At 59.0% G+C, this 12,727-nt stretch overlaps 2 protein-coding genes across 9 annotated transcripts in view; one reads left to right on the top strand and one right to left on the bottom strand.

Annotated features, from left to right (window-relative positions):
* TMEM94 (transmembrane protein 94) overlaps positions 1-4,261 on the top strand; it is a 53,269-nt gene extending 49,008 nt beyond the window's left edge. For 7 of the 8 annotated variants that reach the window (XM_067308239.1, XM_067308238.1, XM_067308237.1 and 4 more), the window contains 3 exons: positions 230-323; positions 584-754; positions 1,578-4,261. In XM_067308239.1, coding sequence (XP_067164340.1) covers positions 230-323; positions 584-754; positions 1,578-1,650 — 338 coding nt within the window. In that variant the 3' untranslated portion in view covers positions 1,651-4,261. The remainder of the gene's footprint in view (positions 1-229; positions 324-583; positions 755-1,577) is intronic. The other variant, XR_010886060.1, reaches the window with a different exon arrangement.
* Positions 4,262-6,679: 2,418 nt separating this feature from the next.
* Positions 6,680-12,727, bottom strand: part of CASKIN2 (CASK interacting protein 2) — a 29,862-nt gene continuing 23,814 nt past the window's right edge. Inside the window, exons 12-20 of the mRNA XM_067308409.1 lie at positions 12,606-12,727; positions 12,311-12,392; positions 12,080-12,174; positions 11,702-11,812; positions 11,480-11,581; positions 11,092-11,230; positions 8,552-10,714; positions 8,067-8,385; positions 6,680-7,718 (exon numbers count right to left, since the gene is read on the bottom strand). Of these exons, the coding sequence (XP_067164510.1) occupies positions 7,622-7,718; positions 8,067-8,385; positions 8,552-10,714; positions 11,092-11,230; positions 11,480-11,581; positions 11,702-11,812; positions 12,080-12,174; positions 12,311-12,392; positions 12,606-12,727 (3,230 nt within the window). The 3' untranslated portion in view covers positions 6,680-7,621. The remainder of the gene's footprint in view (positions 7,719-8,066; positions 8,386-8,551; positions 10,715-11,091; positions 11,231-11,479; positions 11,582-11,701; positions 11,813-12,079; positions 12,175-12,310; positions 12,393-12,605) is intronic.

Below are 12,727 nucleotides of genomic sequence, written 5' to 3'. Positions count from 1 at the left end.
CCCTGCACTGAGTAATCCTGCACAGTACTGCCGCGGCGGCCCCCTCTGCATATCCAGGGACTTGCCTGGCATTGCTATGGGGAGTCTGGTCTGGAAGGACCTTGAAAGAAAGATTGGGTTGAGGGACAGCAGTCTCACATCCCTTTGGAGCAATAGCCCTTTTGTGTATTGTAAAGCAATTATCTGTGTGTGCTGCTAAATAACTCCCTGCTCCATCTGTCCCCCGTAGTGTTCATATCTATCACCCATGTCCATCGCACCAAGCCGCTGTGGAAGAAGAGCCCCCTCTCTAACCGGTGGTGGACACTCACTGTGGCTGTCGTGTGAGTATCCCCAGGTCCTGACGAGGCACCGCAGAGTGCTGGGGGAAGCGGGGCTCTGCCTGCTCTAGAGCTGCTCCAGCACCAGTTTGCTAGCTCTGAGGAAAATGCTGCTGTATGGCACAGGTTTTCCACTGGTAAACTGGTGAAGGGGCCCCTGTTGTGAACTCAGGGGTGGTACACCTGGGCCTAAACCCTGATCTGCAGATCCCAGGAAGCCTGTTAGTGCTGCTGAGCTTTGCTGTGTCTCTTTATGACCCTAGATTGCTGGGGCAAGTGGCACAGACTGTGCTGGACCTGAAGCTCTGGGAAAACCTCAGTTCTCCACTGACCTTTAACTACGTTCCCATCTCCCCGGTCTCATGGCTCCTGGGTTTTCTTTCCCTGGTCCTTGTGGTTATCATCAATGAGATTGTCAAGCTGCACGAAATCAGGTATGGGGTTGTGGGGATGGGGAAAAAGGGCTGGGACCTCGCTCCAGCCTGGCCTTGGGCTGCAGATAAAAGATGCGCAGGGAACAGGGTGGGGAATAGAAAGGAAAAGATGATGGCGTGGTGTAAATCACCTGGCTCTTTTGTGCAGGCTCATGTTCCACCTCTCAGGGACTCAACAATGCAGGGGAGGAAAGAGGGTCAGGGAAGGGCAGTGGCAGTGATTGGGAGCAGGAAGGGAGACCAAAATTCCCTTATCTCCCACCAATGAGAGGGAGAGAGCCAAAGTCTATGAAACACCAGTATAGGTCAGAGAGGGCTGTTCTCTCCGGCTCGTCCCATGAGGACAGAGAGGCATTGAATAGCGGCAGAGGAAGTATGTCCTCACACAGTGCCTGGACTGTGGGACTCATTTTCACGGGAAGTGGCTGAAGCCAAGAATTAGCAGCAGGCAAAGTGACTGGCTGTTCCTCCTAGCACAGGGAGCAGCCAGAGCTGGGAGTTAATGCTAATGAGCAGTGATCCAGGAAGGGGGTTTGGTGAGGAAAAGCAGTGGGGCTTCAAGGGAACCTTGATGAGGGCAGAGGCCCTGTCTCTGTTCCTGGGAGGAGTTTTTGGACCTTTCTCTGCTGTGCCTGGTGGGCTCAGAGAAGGGACTTGGCTGGATGGGCAGGACTGAGGCCATGGGTCCTTCTCTGGGTCCGGTTTGCCTGCCCTGGTGCTGTAGGGCCCAGGCCCGGAGCAGATGCTGCCCTTCTTCTCAGGAACTGCGGTGGGGCAGCCTTGCCTGCTTTTCTGATTCTTTTCTTTCTTCTGCCTCCTCCAGGGTCCGAGTCCGTTACCAAAAGAGGCAGAAGTTGCAGTTCGAAACAAAGCTGGGGATGAATTCTCCGTTTTAAACCCCGCCAGCTCAAGTTCCCTGGGGCCAGGGCCGCACAGCCGCATCCTGCGCTGGGAGAGCGGCTGCACCAGAGGCTCAGGGAGTTTCCCCTCGCACATGCAAACCAGACGGCCTCCTTGCAAAGCCACATCAGCACCTTCCGGGGGGCCCCAGGCAGGGCACTGCTGTCAGGACCCCCAGCAGGTACGCAGCCTTCCCCTCCCCAGCCTGCTAGAGTGCTTGAGGGAGCCTGCAGGCTCTGCTGGCTGTTCGGGCTGCTCGTCCTTTATTTATTTATTACTAGAGGTTTGTTGTTAGTATCATGGTGATGCTGAAATGAAGCGACCCCTTCTCTCTGTGTGAGCAGATGGGTTTTCCTGGGCCTGGCAGGAGAATCTGGGCCAGCAGGGGAGGCATAGGGCTGCTGAGGCAAGAAATCTCTGTTGAAACCCATTTTTTTTTCTCCTTCCTTGTGCGCTCTCCTGCACGGCGCGCGTGTCTGTGTGTGCACGTGCGCACGCCTGTGCGTGCCCTCGCTCACCTCCCTCTCCCTGCGTCCTGGGGGATGGAGCCACCTCTCCTGCAGCCCCGGGAGCACGGGTGCGCTAGGCGAGGACTGGAGCTCCCTTTCCCAGCTGGACGCTGGGGATGCCTCTGGCAAGGTGCCGGGAAAGCCCCTGCGATGGCCAGGCCATGCTGGACCTGCCCTCTAGCGTTGTTGCTCTAGCCATATGCTGGCTGTTGAGCCCTTCACCAGAAGAGGGATGAGGCAGGGCCTCAAGATCAGCTGTCTGTGTCTTACCCTGGTGATTTGGTGCACAGGGAGGCAGGAGGGCAGCTCTGCCTGCTGGCAGGGAGTCAGCGTGGCCCAGCTTCATGCAGCCCCGTTGAACTGGCTCCTGTCTGCTTTGACAACCCCCAAAGAAGTAGGTTTGTAGCTGTCCTCGTTTTTGTGTACTTCAGTAAATGCCTGCCTGAGAGGGCCACAGCAATATTTGTAGATAGAAATAAAGCCTAAGACCTGCCTATCCTGCCAGGGAGGAAGGAGACATCTTTCCAGGCAGGATATCTGTATCTTGCAGTTGTGAATGACATGGAGCTGGGGGATGGCTCCCTTCCTGGGGCTGTGCAGCACCCAGTTCTTGCTCTCCAAGGCACAGGGAAACCCCCCCCCCCCAGTCAGGTCTTTCTGTGCAGGTGTTTGGAAGTCTCTTGCCTCCCTGCTGCTGCCCCTGCAGCCATTCCCTCTTCCTCTGGAGGCCTCTTCTCCACCCGACTGGGGGAAACCTGTGTGGCACATGTGCACTTAAGATTTGAAAAGACACTGTTACCCTTGGCACGCTGGTGCCATCATGGTTTGGCAGTCAGGGGCTGCAAGAGAGCACGTAGGCTGGAATACTACAGCTCGTGGGGCTGTTTACTCCCTTTCTAATCCCGAGACCTGACCGACTCGGGCAAATCCTGGCACTGTTTTTGCTTCCAATATTAGCTCTACACTACACGGCTGTTGTTTCCCTTCAGTACATGAGACTAACAAATGGCTGCTGGTCCTTCCCTGGGAGGCAGGGAGCCGGCTAGGACCCTCCAGCCCTGCCCTGCCGCTCCACCTCGTCTTCCTCGCGTTTCCGCCAAACCAGGGAGCCCGCACAACACGCGTCTCTAAGCAATACCCTTCTCCCCACCACGGGGCTGGTAGGAGAGCAGAGCTGGGGGACGGCCGGCGTCTGAGCTCTGGGGACAGACAGGATGCTGGCGAGAGGCAGCTGGGGGTGCTGGACCGTGTCCCTGCAGCCGGAGCGCGGCTGGTCGGACTCTGGAGCGCACCTGCTTGGGCTCTGCGCTACCAGCAGGGTTGCGTGGGCTAGGGAGCCAGCAGCTCCCAGGGCAAGGCAGGGCTGCTCTCCTGCAGTGCGGCGGTACCAGGCCGCTCCTTCCTGAAGAGTGGGACTGCTCGGCTTTACCAGCTGGGCTGAGCTCTGCCTTCACTCCTCTCAGGCCTGCAAAGCTGCCTGGCTCAGGGAGAACAAGCTGCGCCTTACCCAGGCTCTCTCACTTCACTAAACGCCGGCTCCAGATCTGTTGCCACTGGCACCTGAGAAATCGGCTTCTCTTTCTGATCCCAGGGTCGGCCGGCAGGTAGGACACGTTCTCCTTCTGTGTGGCTGGGCTGGAGTCAGACGCAGCACCGAGCCGCTCGGCTGCTGTTCCCGCAGAGCCACGTCCTCCCCCAGATCCGAGCTCCTGCTCTGGGCCGCTAACTGTTGTAGGTGATAAAAGGCAGCAGCTGCCAGGGCTTCCTGCTGGCCACACCTTCTCTAGAGGAGGCACCTCCGAGGCTTCCTTCTCTGGGTGATCACAAATGTTTATTTTCCCTCACCCTCCTTCCCCTGCTAGACTTGGATGGAGCAGAGGCGTATGAATGGAGCCTTTTGGATGGTCTTGCCATTGCCACCCCTCCCTCGGCCCATCGAGGCACTGGAGGGCCAGGGTGCATGGCTTCAGAAGGAAATTTCCTACATCGAGATGTTTTTAAATGGTGTATATTTTATAATAAATTTTTTGGGATGTATGTAAAAATATTTGATTTGTATTAAAACTTGTAAATTGTATTAAAAAAGACCAAACCCCAACCCACACGCATCCAGTGTCTGAGCGGCAATAAAGGATTCTCTTGGATAACTGAGAGTGGGAGGGAGTTTGCACCCAGCAAAACAAGGAGGTGAAACGCGTGTGGTTGCTTGCGTCCGAGGTAATGGTGACAGAGGCCACGTCTCTGCAGCAGACGTTGGCTGAGAGGCTGGCGCTCCTGGGGGCTGATCCTGGCACTTTTTCCCACTTTCTGTCCAGCCTTGGGCAACTCTGTCCATCTCTGCATCCCTCTTTCTGTAGAATAACTGTCCACTTACTGCTTGGTCTCTTGGATCCCAGGCACAGCACAAGGTGTGAGGTGGTTGCTGGCATGGTTGTTGCAGACCCTGCTTCAGTCGTGACGGGTGTTGCACCGGTTGCAGCTCTGAATGAAAGGTGCAGGGTGAGCTGGAACAGACACTGTGCCGTCTGGAGAAAAACGGAGTAGCGGAGAGATGAGGAGGCCTGGGCTGCTTCTGCGCGTGGCTCAGCAAGCAGGACCTGGTGTCCCTGTGGCCACACTGATCACCGGCGAGCCCGGAGGACGGAGGAGTCCTTTGCCTGCCAAGCCAAGGTAGCTGTGGCTCCACAGCTGCTGCCAAAGCTGGGCAGGGGGCAGTGCTGGTCCCTAGAGCTCTAACCACCCATTACTGCCATGGTGGTAAGACTCAAATCAAAACATGACCCTCACTAGAGGCAACAGCAGAACTCTTACCTGAGGCAGGGGCTTATGCGAGGAAACCCAGAGCTTAAGCCCACACCGGGCAGGATACAGCTGATCCTTGATGACTTCAAACAGGGCAGGAGATGAGCTTGTAAGATTTGAAATGAAGGAGACAACTAGGCCATACTATCAAAAGGGTAAAATAGGCCCCACTGTTTAATAGAACTTAGTCTTAATGGATGTTAGTGGAAAACAAAAAACACATGATTAACACAAAGAGAGCAGATGGTTTAAAATCTGTTGTCAGTCTGGTGATTACATGGGCTGTTTTTCCCCTCACTGCCTTGCTGCCTGGAGCAGGTGCAGCCAGGGTCAGTTAGTCCCACTTGCAGTGTACATAACTTACACACCATACAGTAGCTTTAAAATAAAGATCTAGAGCTTAAAAAATAGGCTTTCTTCTGCAAAATCAAATGTTTAGTTCCCTTATTGACAACGAGAGCAGCGTGGTGCTGCCCTCAGGTGGCTCAGACAGCGACACAGCTCCACCCCAGTGTCCTCTTATCCCTGACCCTAGAGTACAAGACTTGCAATTCTGGTTAGTAAATATATATAATAAGTCACATTTAAAATATATACATTGGCCTTTAAAAAAACATTTACAGTTTATCAACATTGGAAAAGAAAAACACCTGGGCTTGTTCCAGGCTGATTTGTGTAAGAGTAAAAATCAGTTTTAAAAGGTTTCCGCAAACCTTTTGATAAAGTGCCACTGGTTGCAGCTATTTAAAAACAATCAGGTCCACGATGTAGCACTTGTCTGTCAGACATGGTCACTTTAATACACTCAACGTGATGTATAAAACACAGAGCAACCCACTTGCCAGGGTGCAGGTGCCTTAAGCACCTCCAACTGACCTCAAGTCCCAGCCAACCAACCCTTTTTTTTTTTTTTTTCTTTTTTTCAGGGCTTTCTTGTCTTTGCTTTTTAACCTAGAAGCCAGGCTGGCGTCTCCCGCTGGCTGGGCCCATGGCACAACGGCCACCCCAGGAGCAAAGGCCCCCTGGGAACCGTCCAGGCCGGCTCTAGGTACAAGGGGCTGCTTCCTTGTCAGTGCAGGGGGATGTGGTGCTGCAAACAGTCCACTATTTCAGTTGCAAACTTCCCCCAAAAGTGGGAAGCAACTGCCTCTTCAGCCACCTTCTCCCTTTACATTTTGGTTTTGTGTTGGTGGGTTTTTTTTTAAAGGGATGGAGGGTTGGATTTCCTTTTGTTGGGGATTTTTGCAACGAATGGCACTTTAGTACAATCTTGGGTTCCCTTCTGGTGCTCTGATGCTTTCATTTGCTTGGCATGCCGAGTGCAAGCCAAGTTCGGGGCTCTTGGACATATTTAGACATGCACTACTAAACAGATCCTGCTAGAGAAATCTGTCTTCAAGCTATGCAGCCGTTCCTACTGCTTGGATGCAATGAGCTATCGCTGCTGTTCCCCTGCTGCAGCCACGGGGCTGTGACTGCATCCAGCGCGTATTTACAGTAGCTGTTGCTGAGCTGAATTCACTCAGTGCATTTGGGGTCACCTCTCCCGCTGGGTTTTGGAGCTGCAAGGAAGCATCTCACATAGTCCCAAACGCAGCTACTGTCTAGCAAAGTTCACAGCTGAGTTTGTGCCAGGCTCTCCCTGCACTGAGGATTAGCGGGAAAAGGGACCATTTTCTCCCCCAAAAAGGGGCAGGGGAGGAAAAGGGGGGGGGGGGGGGGAAAAGCGCTAACCACTTTGCTACTTCATCCCTCGAAGCAGCGGGGCTGGCGGTTGGCGTAGGCACGGCGTCAGCAGAGGGCAGCCTCGATTTAGCAGCACGATCGAGCCGGAGCGGCACGAATGCACAGCCCTTCTCAGCCTTCAGCGCCGCAATTCACCCTCCTCGCCCCGGGAGAGGCACGGGCAGCCTTCCGCCTCCGGCAGGGCCCGCGGCAGAGCGTGGGCTGCTCCGCAGGATGCAGGCTGTGCCAGCCCCGGTGTCGGGGACGGGGGTGTGGGTCCCGCTGGAGGATTTCGATCCGCTCGGATTACACGCTGCCTGACGCTGACATGTTCGGAAAAGCAACGAATAAAGCAGGAAGGTTCCTTCTCACTCCGCTAGCTGCCAAGTCGCGACAAGCCCTGTCTTCTTTTCGCTGCTGTCAGGCTCTGCCGGGGCTGGGATCTGCTCAGTAAATAGCCAGCTCCGTGGCGCCTGCCCGGGGAGGTCTCTCCTTTGACACATTGTTGGCAGCGGATAAATAATAAGAGGCAGGACTCAGCAATGCGGCGAGGGAAGAGAAAGGTCCCTTGTGGAGGCTCTTCGGCTCTGTGCAAGCGAGCGAGGTTTTTCTCTGCGGCCTCCAGGACCACATGTGCAGCCCCTCTGGGCTCTCCTCCTGCTGCCAGTCTGGTGGGAAATGCCTGACCTTCTCGGAAACCATCCCACGGTCGTGTTGGAGCGTGTGACACGGAGGCAGGCAGCTCTGGGGTCGGTGACGCTGGGCGGGTGAGGAGGGGACAGACGTGTTCCTAGCCGTGGTGTAAAGCGCAGGAAGGGAGGTAGCTGGAGAGACCTGGAGACACTGCTCGGGTGCTAGATCTACTCTCTCCCCATCACAACGGGCATTTGCAGAGCAGCCGGAGGCAGGGAGGGGAAGAAGGGAGCAAGCCTCAGTCCAGCATTGCGTCCAGCTGGTCAGCCAGGTCATCAAACATGTTGCTGATGTCTTCCAGGATGTTCTTGGCCGAGTGCACGGCCCCAGGGTGGCTGCGAGGGAAAGGGAGAGACGGTCAAAGACTGCCCAAAGGCTTGGGGCCCTGGTGGCGCAGGGAGAGCCAGCTGGAGCCAACCCCCCTGCCCGCAGCCGGAGCTCAGCCTGCGCCTGGGACTCAAGCACATATGAACTGGTGCAGCGCACACGCGTGTGGCTCCTGTGTCCAGGAGGCTGCTGCACGTGCACAGCCCTTGGGCACGGCTGGGAGCAAGCTGCCGCACCACCAGAGCTGGAGGCTCCTCAGCCCTTCCCTCCCCTTGCTGGGGCTGCCCAATTCCACTGCGGGGGGCCTCACCCAAGCGTTTTCCTCTCTCTCCCATCCCGCCCCAGCGCTGCCTCACCTCTCTGCCTCCTTGGCCGTTATCTTCTTCTCCGCAGCCTGCAGCGCAGCGGCCAGGGTGGAGTTGGTCTGTTCCAGCCTCTGCTGGGCCAGAGCGGGCCCTGGTGCAGCCCCCAAAGGCTTCGCCAACACCTTGCTGCCGGGCTCCAGGTTCAGAGAGCTGGAACTGGCCAGGGGTCCGATCACATCCGGCACCGTGTCGGCAGCCGCCCAGGGAGCGACGGTGTGGCGGGAAGGCTGCAGGACCTGCTGGTAGATGGTCTTGGGCCCAGAGAACACCAGCTTGGTGGATGCCACGGAGGTGTGCTTGGCTGGGACGTCTGTAAAGGAAGGAGCCTTGTTGCGCTTGGCAGCAAGGACTCCCTTCTCACCTCCCAGCTCGCTGGGGAAGTGGTTCCCAGCCCAGCCGAAGGGAGCTGCAAGCCCCACCACTGCCTCGGAGAAACCCCGCAGGGCAGGGCTCTCCCTCCACACAAACACACCTACCTGGAGTTGGCGTCCTCAGCACAGTGGTGCCGAGCAGCTCCGACGGGCTGGGGGGTTTCACAGGGCTCGGTGCCTTCTTGATGCCCTTCTCCAGGGACAAGATGCTCTTCTCTATCTCAGCAATCCTGAACTCCACGTTGTCGTCATCAAAGGCATCTCCGGCCAGCCCAGCCTGCGGCTCCGGCCTGTGCGTGGCCGGGCCTGCGATGCTCACGGCTTGGGCTTGCGCGTACTGCGGCGCCGGGTTCGCCCCCGCCTCAGCCTGCCCCGCCAGGCTGAACGCCTTCAGCACCGTCTGCAGCGGCTCCCGCTCCTTAAAGCGGGGCCTGCGCTTCACTGTGTCCGACTCGGTGAGGTTGAACTCCAGCACGGGCAGCTCTTTGGTGGCAACAGGCACCCCCGACTCCTTTTCAGTGGAGCAGGGGGGCTCCGTGGCCTGGGAACTGGGCTCTGCATCCAGTGTGGCTGTGTCAGCCTTGAGATGCCCGGCGGGCTTGGGCCGCTGTTTGATGGTTAAATTGCCTTCTTCTGCAAAGGGGATGCACTCACTGGAGCTGTTCTGGGAGGATGAGGTGGAAACCTCTGCCTTGGCCTCCTCCTCCGTGTCTGAGCAGGCATCTTCCCGCCTGCCCTGCACAGCCTCCGTCATGGGAGCACTGGGCTCACTGAATGTCCGTCTCCGGGGCTTGCTGCTCTCAAAGGCGTCCCGGCTGGCCTCCGAAAGCCTGGCGTTGCCGGAGTCATCAGCGTTGCAGGACTGATCGTCCTCGCTCGCCCTGGAGAGAGTCTCCTGAGCGACAATCAAGGGCTTCGGGGCCAGGAGAGGCTTGGGCGGACTTGCCCCAGGTGGCCCCTCCAGCGCAGCCGCGAGGCTCCTCACCGTCCTGCCGTGGCTGGCGTCGCTGGGGGAGGCAGCGACACTGGCCGCATCCGGCATGGCAGCGGGCTGTCGTTCGGGCTCGGGGGCCTGCTCGCTGTCTGCCTCCGTGGTGAGGGCGCTGGAGACAGAGCTGAGACGCTTGGGAGGCGGTGGCGGAGGGCCCTTGCGCTTGGCCCGGATGGCGAAGGACTGGCTGCGGGTGACCTTGGCCTCCGCCTGCAGATAGGCCCGTGGCATCTGGCTCCGGCCTGGGCGCCGCGTGAGGGTGGCGTAGGAGCCTAGGGTGCTGGTGGAGACCCCATCCTCCTCCTCGTGCTCCCCATCCGACAGCGCGTAGCGGTTCAGGCTGTGCGACCGCTTCTTGTACTTGAAACCTTCGCCGCCGTTTTGCTGCTCCCCGGCCTGCCAGGCGCCCGGGGCAGCGGCAGGCTTGGGCAGCCCCGCGGGCGTCTCCGCAGGGCCGCAGTGGCTGTGCAGGTAGGAGAAGGCTTTCTGGGCCGACGTCTGCAGGCTGCTCTTCTGGCTGGAGGAGAAGGAGGGGTAGGGGTGCGCCAGGCTCTTGGGCTGCTCTGCTCCCAGGAGGGAAGGGGCCGGCTGGGATTTCAAGGAGACGTGGGGGTACATGAAGACGTAAGGGGCAGTTGCCTTGCTGGGGGTCTGGGGAGGGGTGCAGGGGGTGACTGCCTGCGGCCCCGGAGGGACAGTGCCCTTTTGAGCCGCCGGCCGGGGGTACTGATCCGTGCCTTCGGGCAGGTTCCTCTCCTTGAGGGGGCTTCCCCCGCAGCCGTTGGCGTAGCCGTTCAGCCCCTCCGGGGAGACGAGCTTCCCGCAGGGCTCGGGGCTGGCCGGGCTCTCCTTGCTGCGGGGCTGCGCGCAGGACTGCCCGCTGCTGCTGCCGCTGCTCTCCCCGCTGCCCAGGCTCTCCTGCGAGGGGCTGGAGAGGCGCCGGGACAGCACGTTGTCCTGTGAGTGCCCCGAGCCCCTGGACCGCACCCCGATGCTCTCCTGGCTCCGTGACATCCCCTGGCTGCTCTTGATGCTGAGCGTCTCATGGCAGCTGTTGGACATGGCCGTCTGGAGCTCGTAGCTGAGCTCACTGTCCTGGAACGTCATCATCTTGGGGGTGTGCGGGGACTGACACTCCCCATTCTCCAGCGACTCGATGGTGACGATGTCCAGGGCACCGGGGACCTTGCGTCTCGCCAGCGTTGCTTCCGCTTGGTTCAGGCTTTTGCGGAGGTCTCTGAGCTTCTTGACGGCCAACATGATCTTCTTCTGGTGGCCTGTGGGAAGGTTGTGACAGGAGGGAGACATTAGGTCAGCTCTGGCCCTGCAATACCTTTGACTCCTGGCCTAGAAGAGCTGTGGTCACGTCACCAACCAAGGCAAAGGCCTTTGGGTTACCCAAACCCTGCCAACAGGAGGAGACAAACTACTGCTGATGTCCACACAGCACTAGCTGGCACCAGGTTCAGCCAGGCTCCAGCCTGCCACGGGGAGTCTTTGGGAACTGCCATGAACCACCCATTTTGGGTGTGCAGGACATGCCGTGCACCACCCAGCCCAAGGGAGGCGTGCGCGTCGGGACGCCTTGCCAGGAAACTTGGCCACCCCGGGCCACCCTGGCTCCATGTCAGGGATGCTCCCGTCAGCCACTCACCCAGCTTGTTGATGCCGATCTCTTGCAGATCCTCCCAGGTCAGGTCCGTCACGATGGTGATGGAATCATAACCGTTGTTCACCAGCTTTTTGTGGTACTGGGGCAGCCCGATGGCACTGAGCCAGTCCATCAGGTCAGCCTGCAAAGAGCACGGAGATGCCACCGTGAGCATCGAGGGATAGGTCGTGCTTTCATCCACCCCCTCTCTGCCCCTAGCTGGGAGACCTTCTCTGGCTTTTTCTTGGGGTCTCTGGCTGCGTTAATGCAGGCCGTTGCAGCCATTTACTTCCAGACCTCCATCCTGTCCTGTCCGGGGGGAGGGCAGCTCTGAGAAAAGACCTGGGGAGAAGAGGGTGCTGCACTGAAGCCCTGGGGTCCAGGCACTCACCGGGATGTAGTTGGGCAGCCACTCGGCGATGCTGAGCTGTCCGATCTCAGTGGAGATCTTCTTCCTGTGTCCCGGTTTGGTCACGCCGATGGCCGTCAGGTCCTAGCACAGAGCGGGGCTGCGGTTAGCAGCAGCAAGGCAGGCACAGGGCAGTGGGTACCCACTGCTGGTGGCTCGTGGGGCCAAGGGCTGTGCTGGGCTGGTGGGAAGGAGCTGCCTTACCTCTGGAGTCATGCGGCTGATGGTGGGGACATCGTAGCCGGCATTGAGGAAATTGGCGGTGTACAACTCCAGCTGGAACTCACGCAGCCAGTTGTAAATAGCTTCTGCGTCCTGCAGAGAGGACAGAGCAAAAAGCTGCTCGTGGCGGTGGCTGCAGGGGCTGGAAGGACCTAGCTGCTCCGTGCAAGATGACAGTTCTTCCTTGTGCAGGACCCACTTGTCCCCATCATCCCCAAGTCCCAGTCCCCCATGTCCCCAGTGCAGTGAGAGCCGGGCTTAGAGCCCCAAACACGGCCAAATGGCCTCTCCTGCCCCATACACCAGGTCCTGCCAGGAGAAACATCCCCTCCCCAGCCACAACCCCACTGGCTCAGTTACCTTCCCCTCGAGGAGCTGCTCAGGGCGCAGGAACTGGTGGGAGAAGACCTTGTCTCCAGGGGGGCAGCTGCCGGGGGTCTGGTGCCCCAGGGGTCCTGGGCAGAGGGGAGAGGGGAGCGTCAGGGGGCGCGGTGGCAGCGAGGACTGGCTGTGCTGCGCTTGGCCCATCAGGGCCCCATGCTGGGGAGGGACAGGTGTCCTCCAGCCCCATGGCAGCAGGAGGTCCCTCACCTGCCGTGGAGTTCAGCTGCCCGTTGCGTGGCTCCGATCCCAAAAGGTGCTGCTGGAGGTCATCGCCGGCGGAGGGCAGCGGCTGGGGGAGAGGAAAGGTGAGCGGAGGAGGGATTCCCACCAGCGAGGGGCCCTGTCCCACTGCAGGGGGTGCCAGGGTTGGTCTTGCACCCACCCCCGGGAGCAAGGAGGGGAGGTCCCCACCCTGGGCACGGCTTTAACCCCTGGTACCTATCAGATCCGTGGGGCTCAACTGGGGGAGCAGGAAGGGGGAGGGCCGGGGGCCAGCACCTACCCTGGCGTTCTCAATGAGGATGCTGGTGCTCTGCCCGTTGGTGCCCTCGGTGCTCTGGCCGCTGCCGGCGCTGCGGATGCTGCCGATGCTGCCCTCGCTGCCCACGCTGTTCCTGTCTCCTG

The sequence above is a fragment of the Apteryx mantelli genome, chromosome 19 (assembly GCF_036417845.1).
Source record: "Apteryx mantelli isolate bAptMan1 chromosome 19, bAptMan1.hap1, whole genome shotgun sequence".
Classification (NCBI taxonomy): domain Eukaryota; kingdom Metazoa; phylum Chordata; class Aves; order Apterygiformes; family Apterygidae; genus Apteryx; species Apteryx mantelli.
This window is presented reverse-complemented; position numbering and strand designations above follow the sequence as displayed.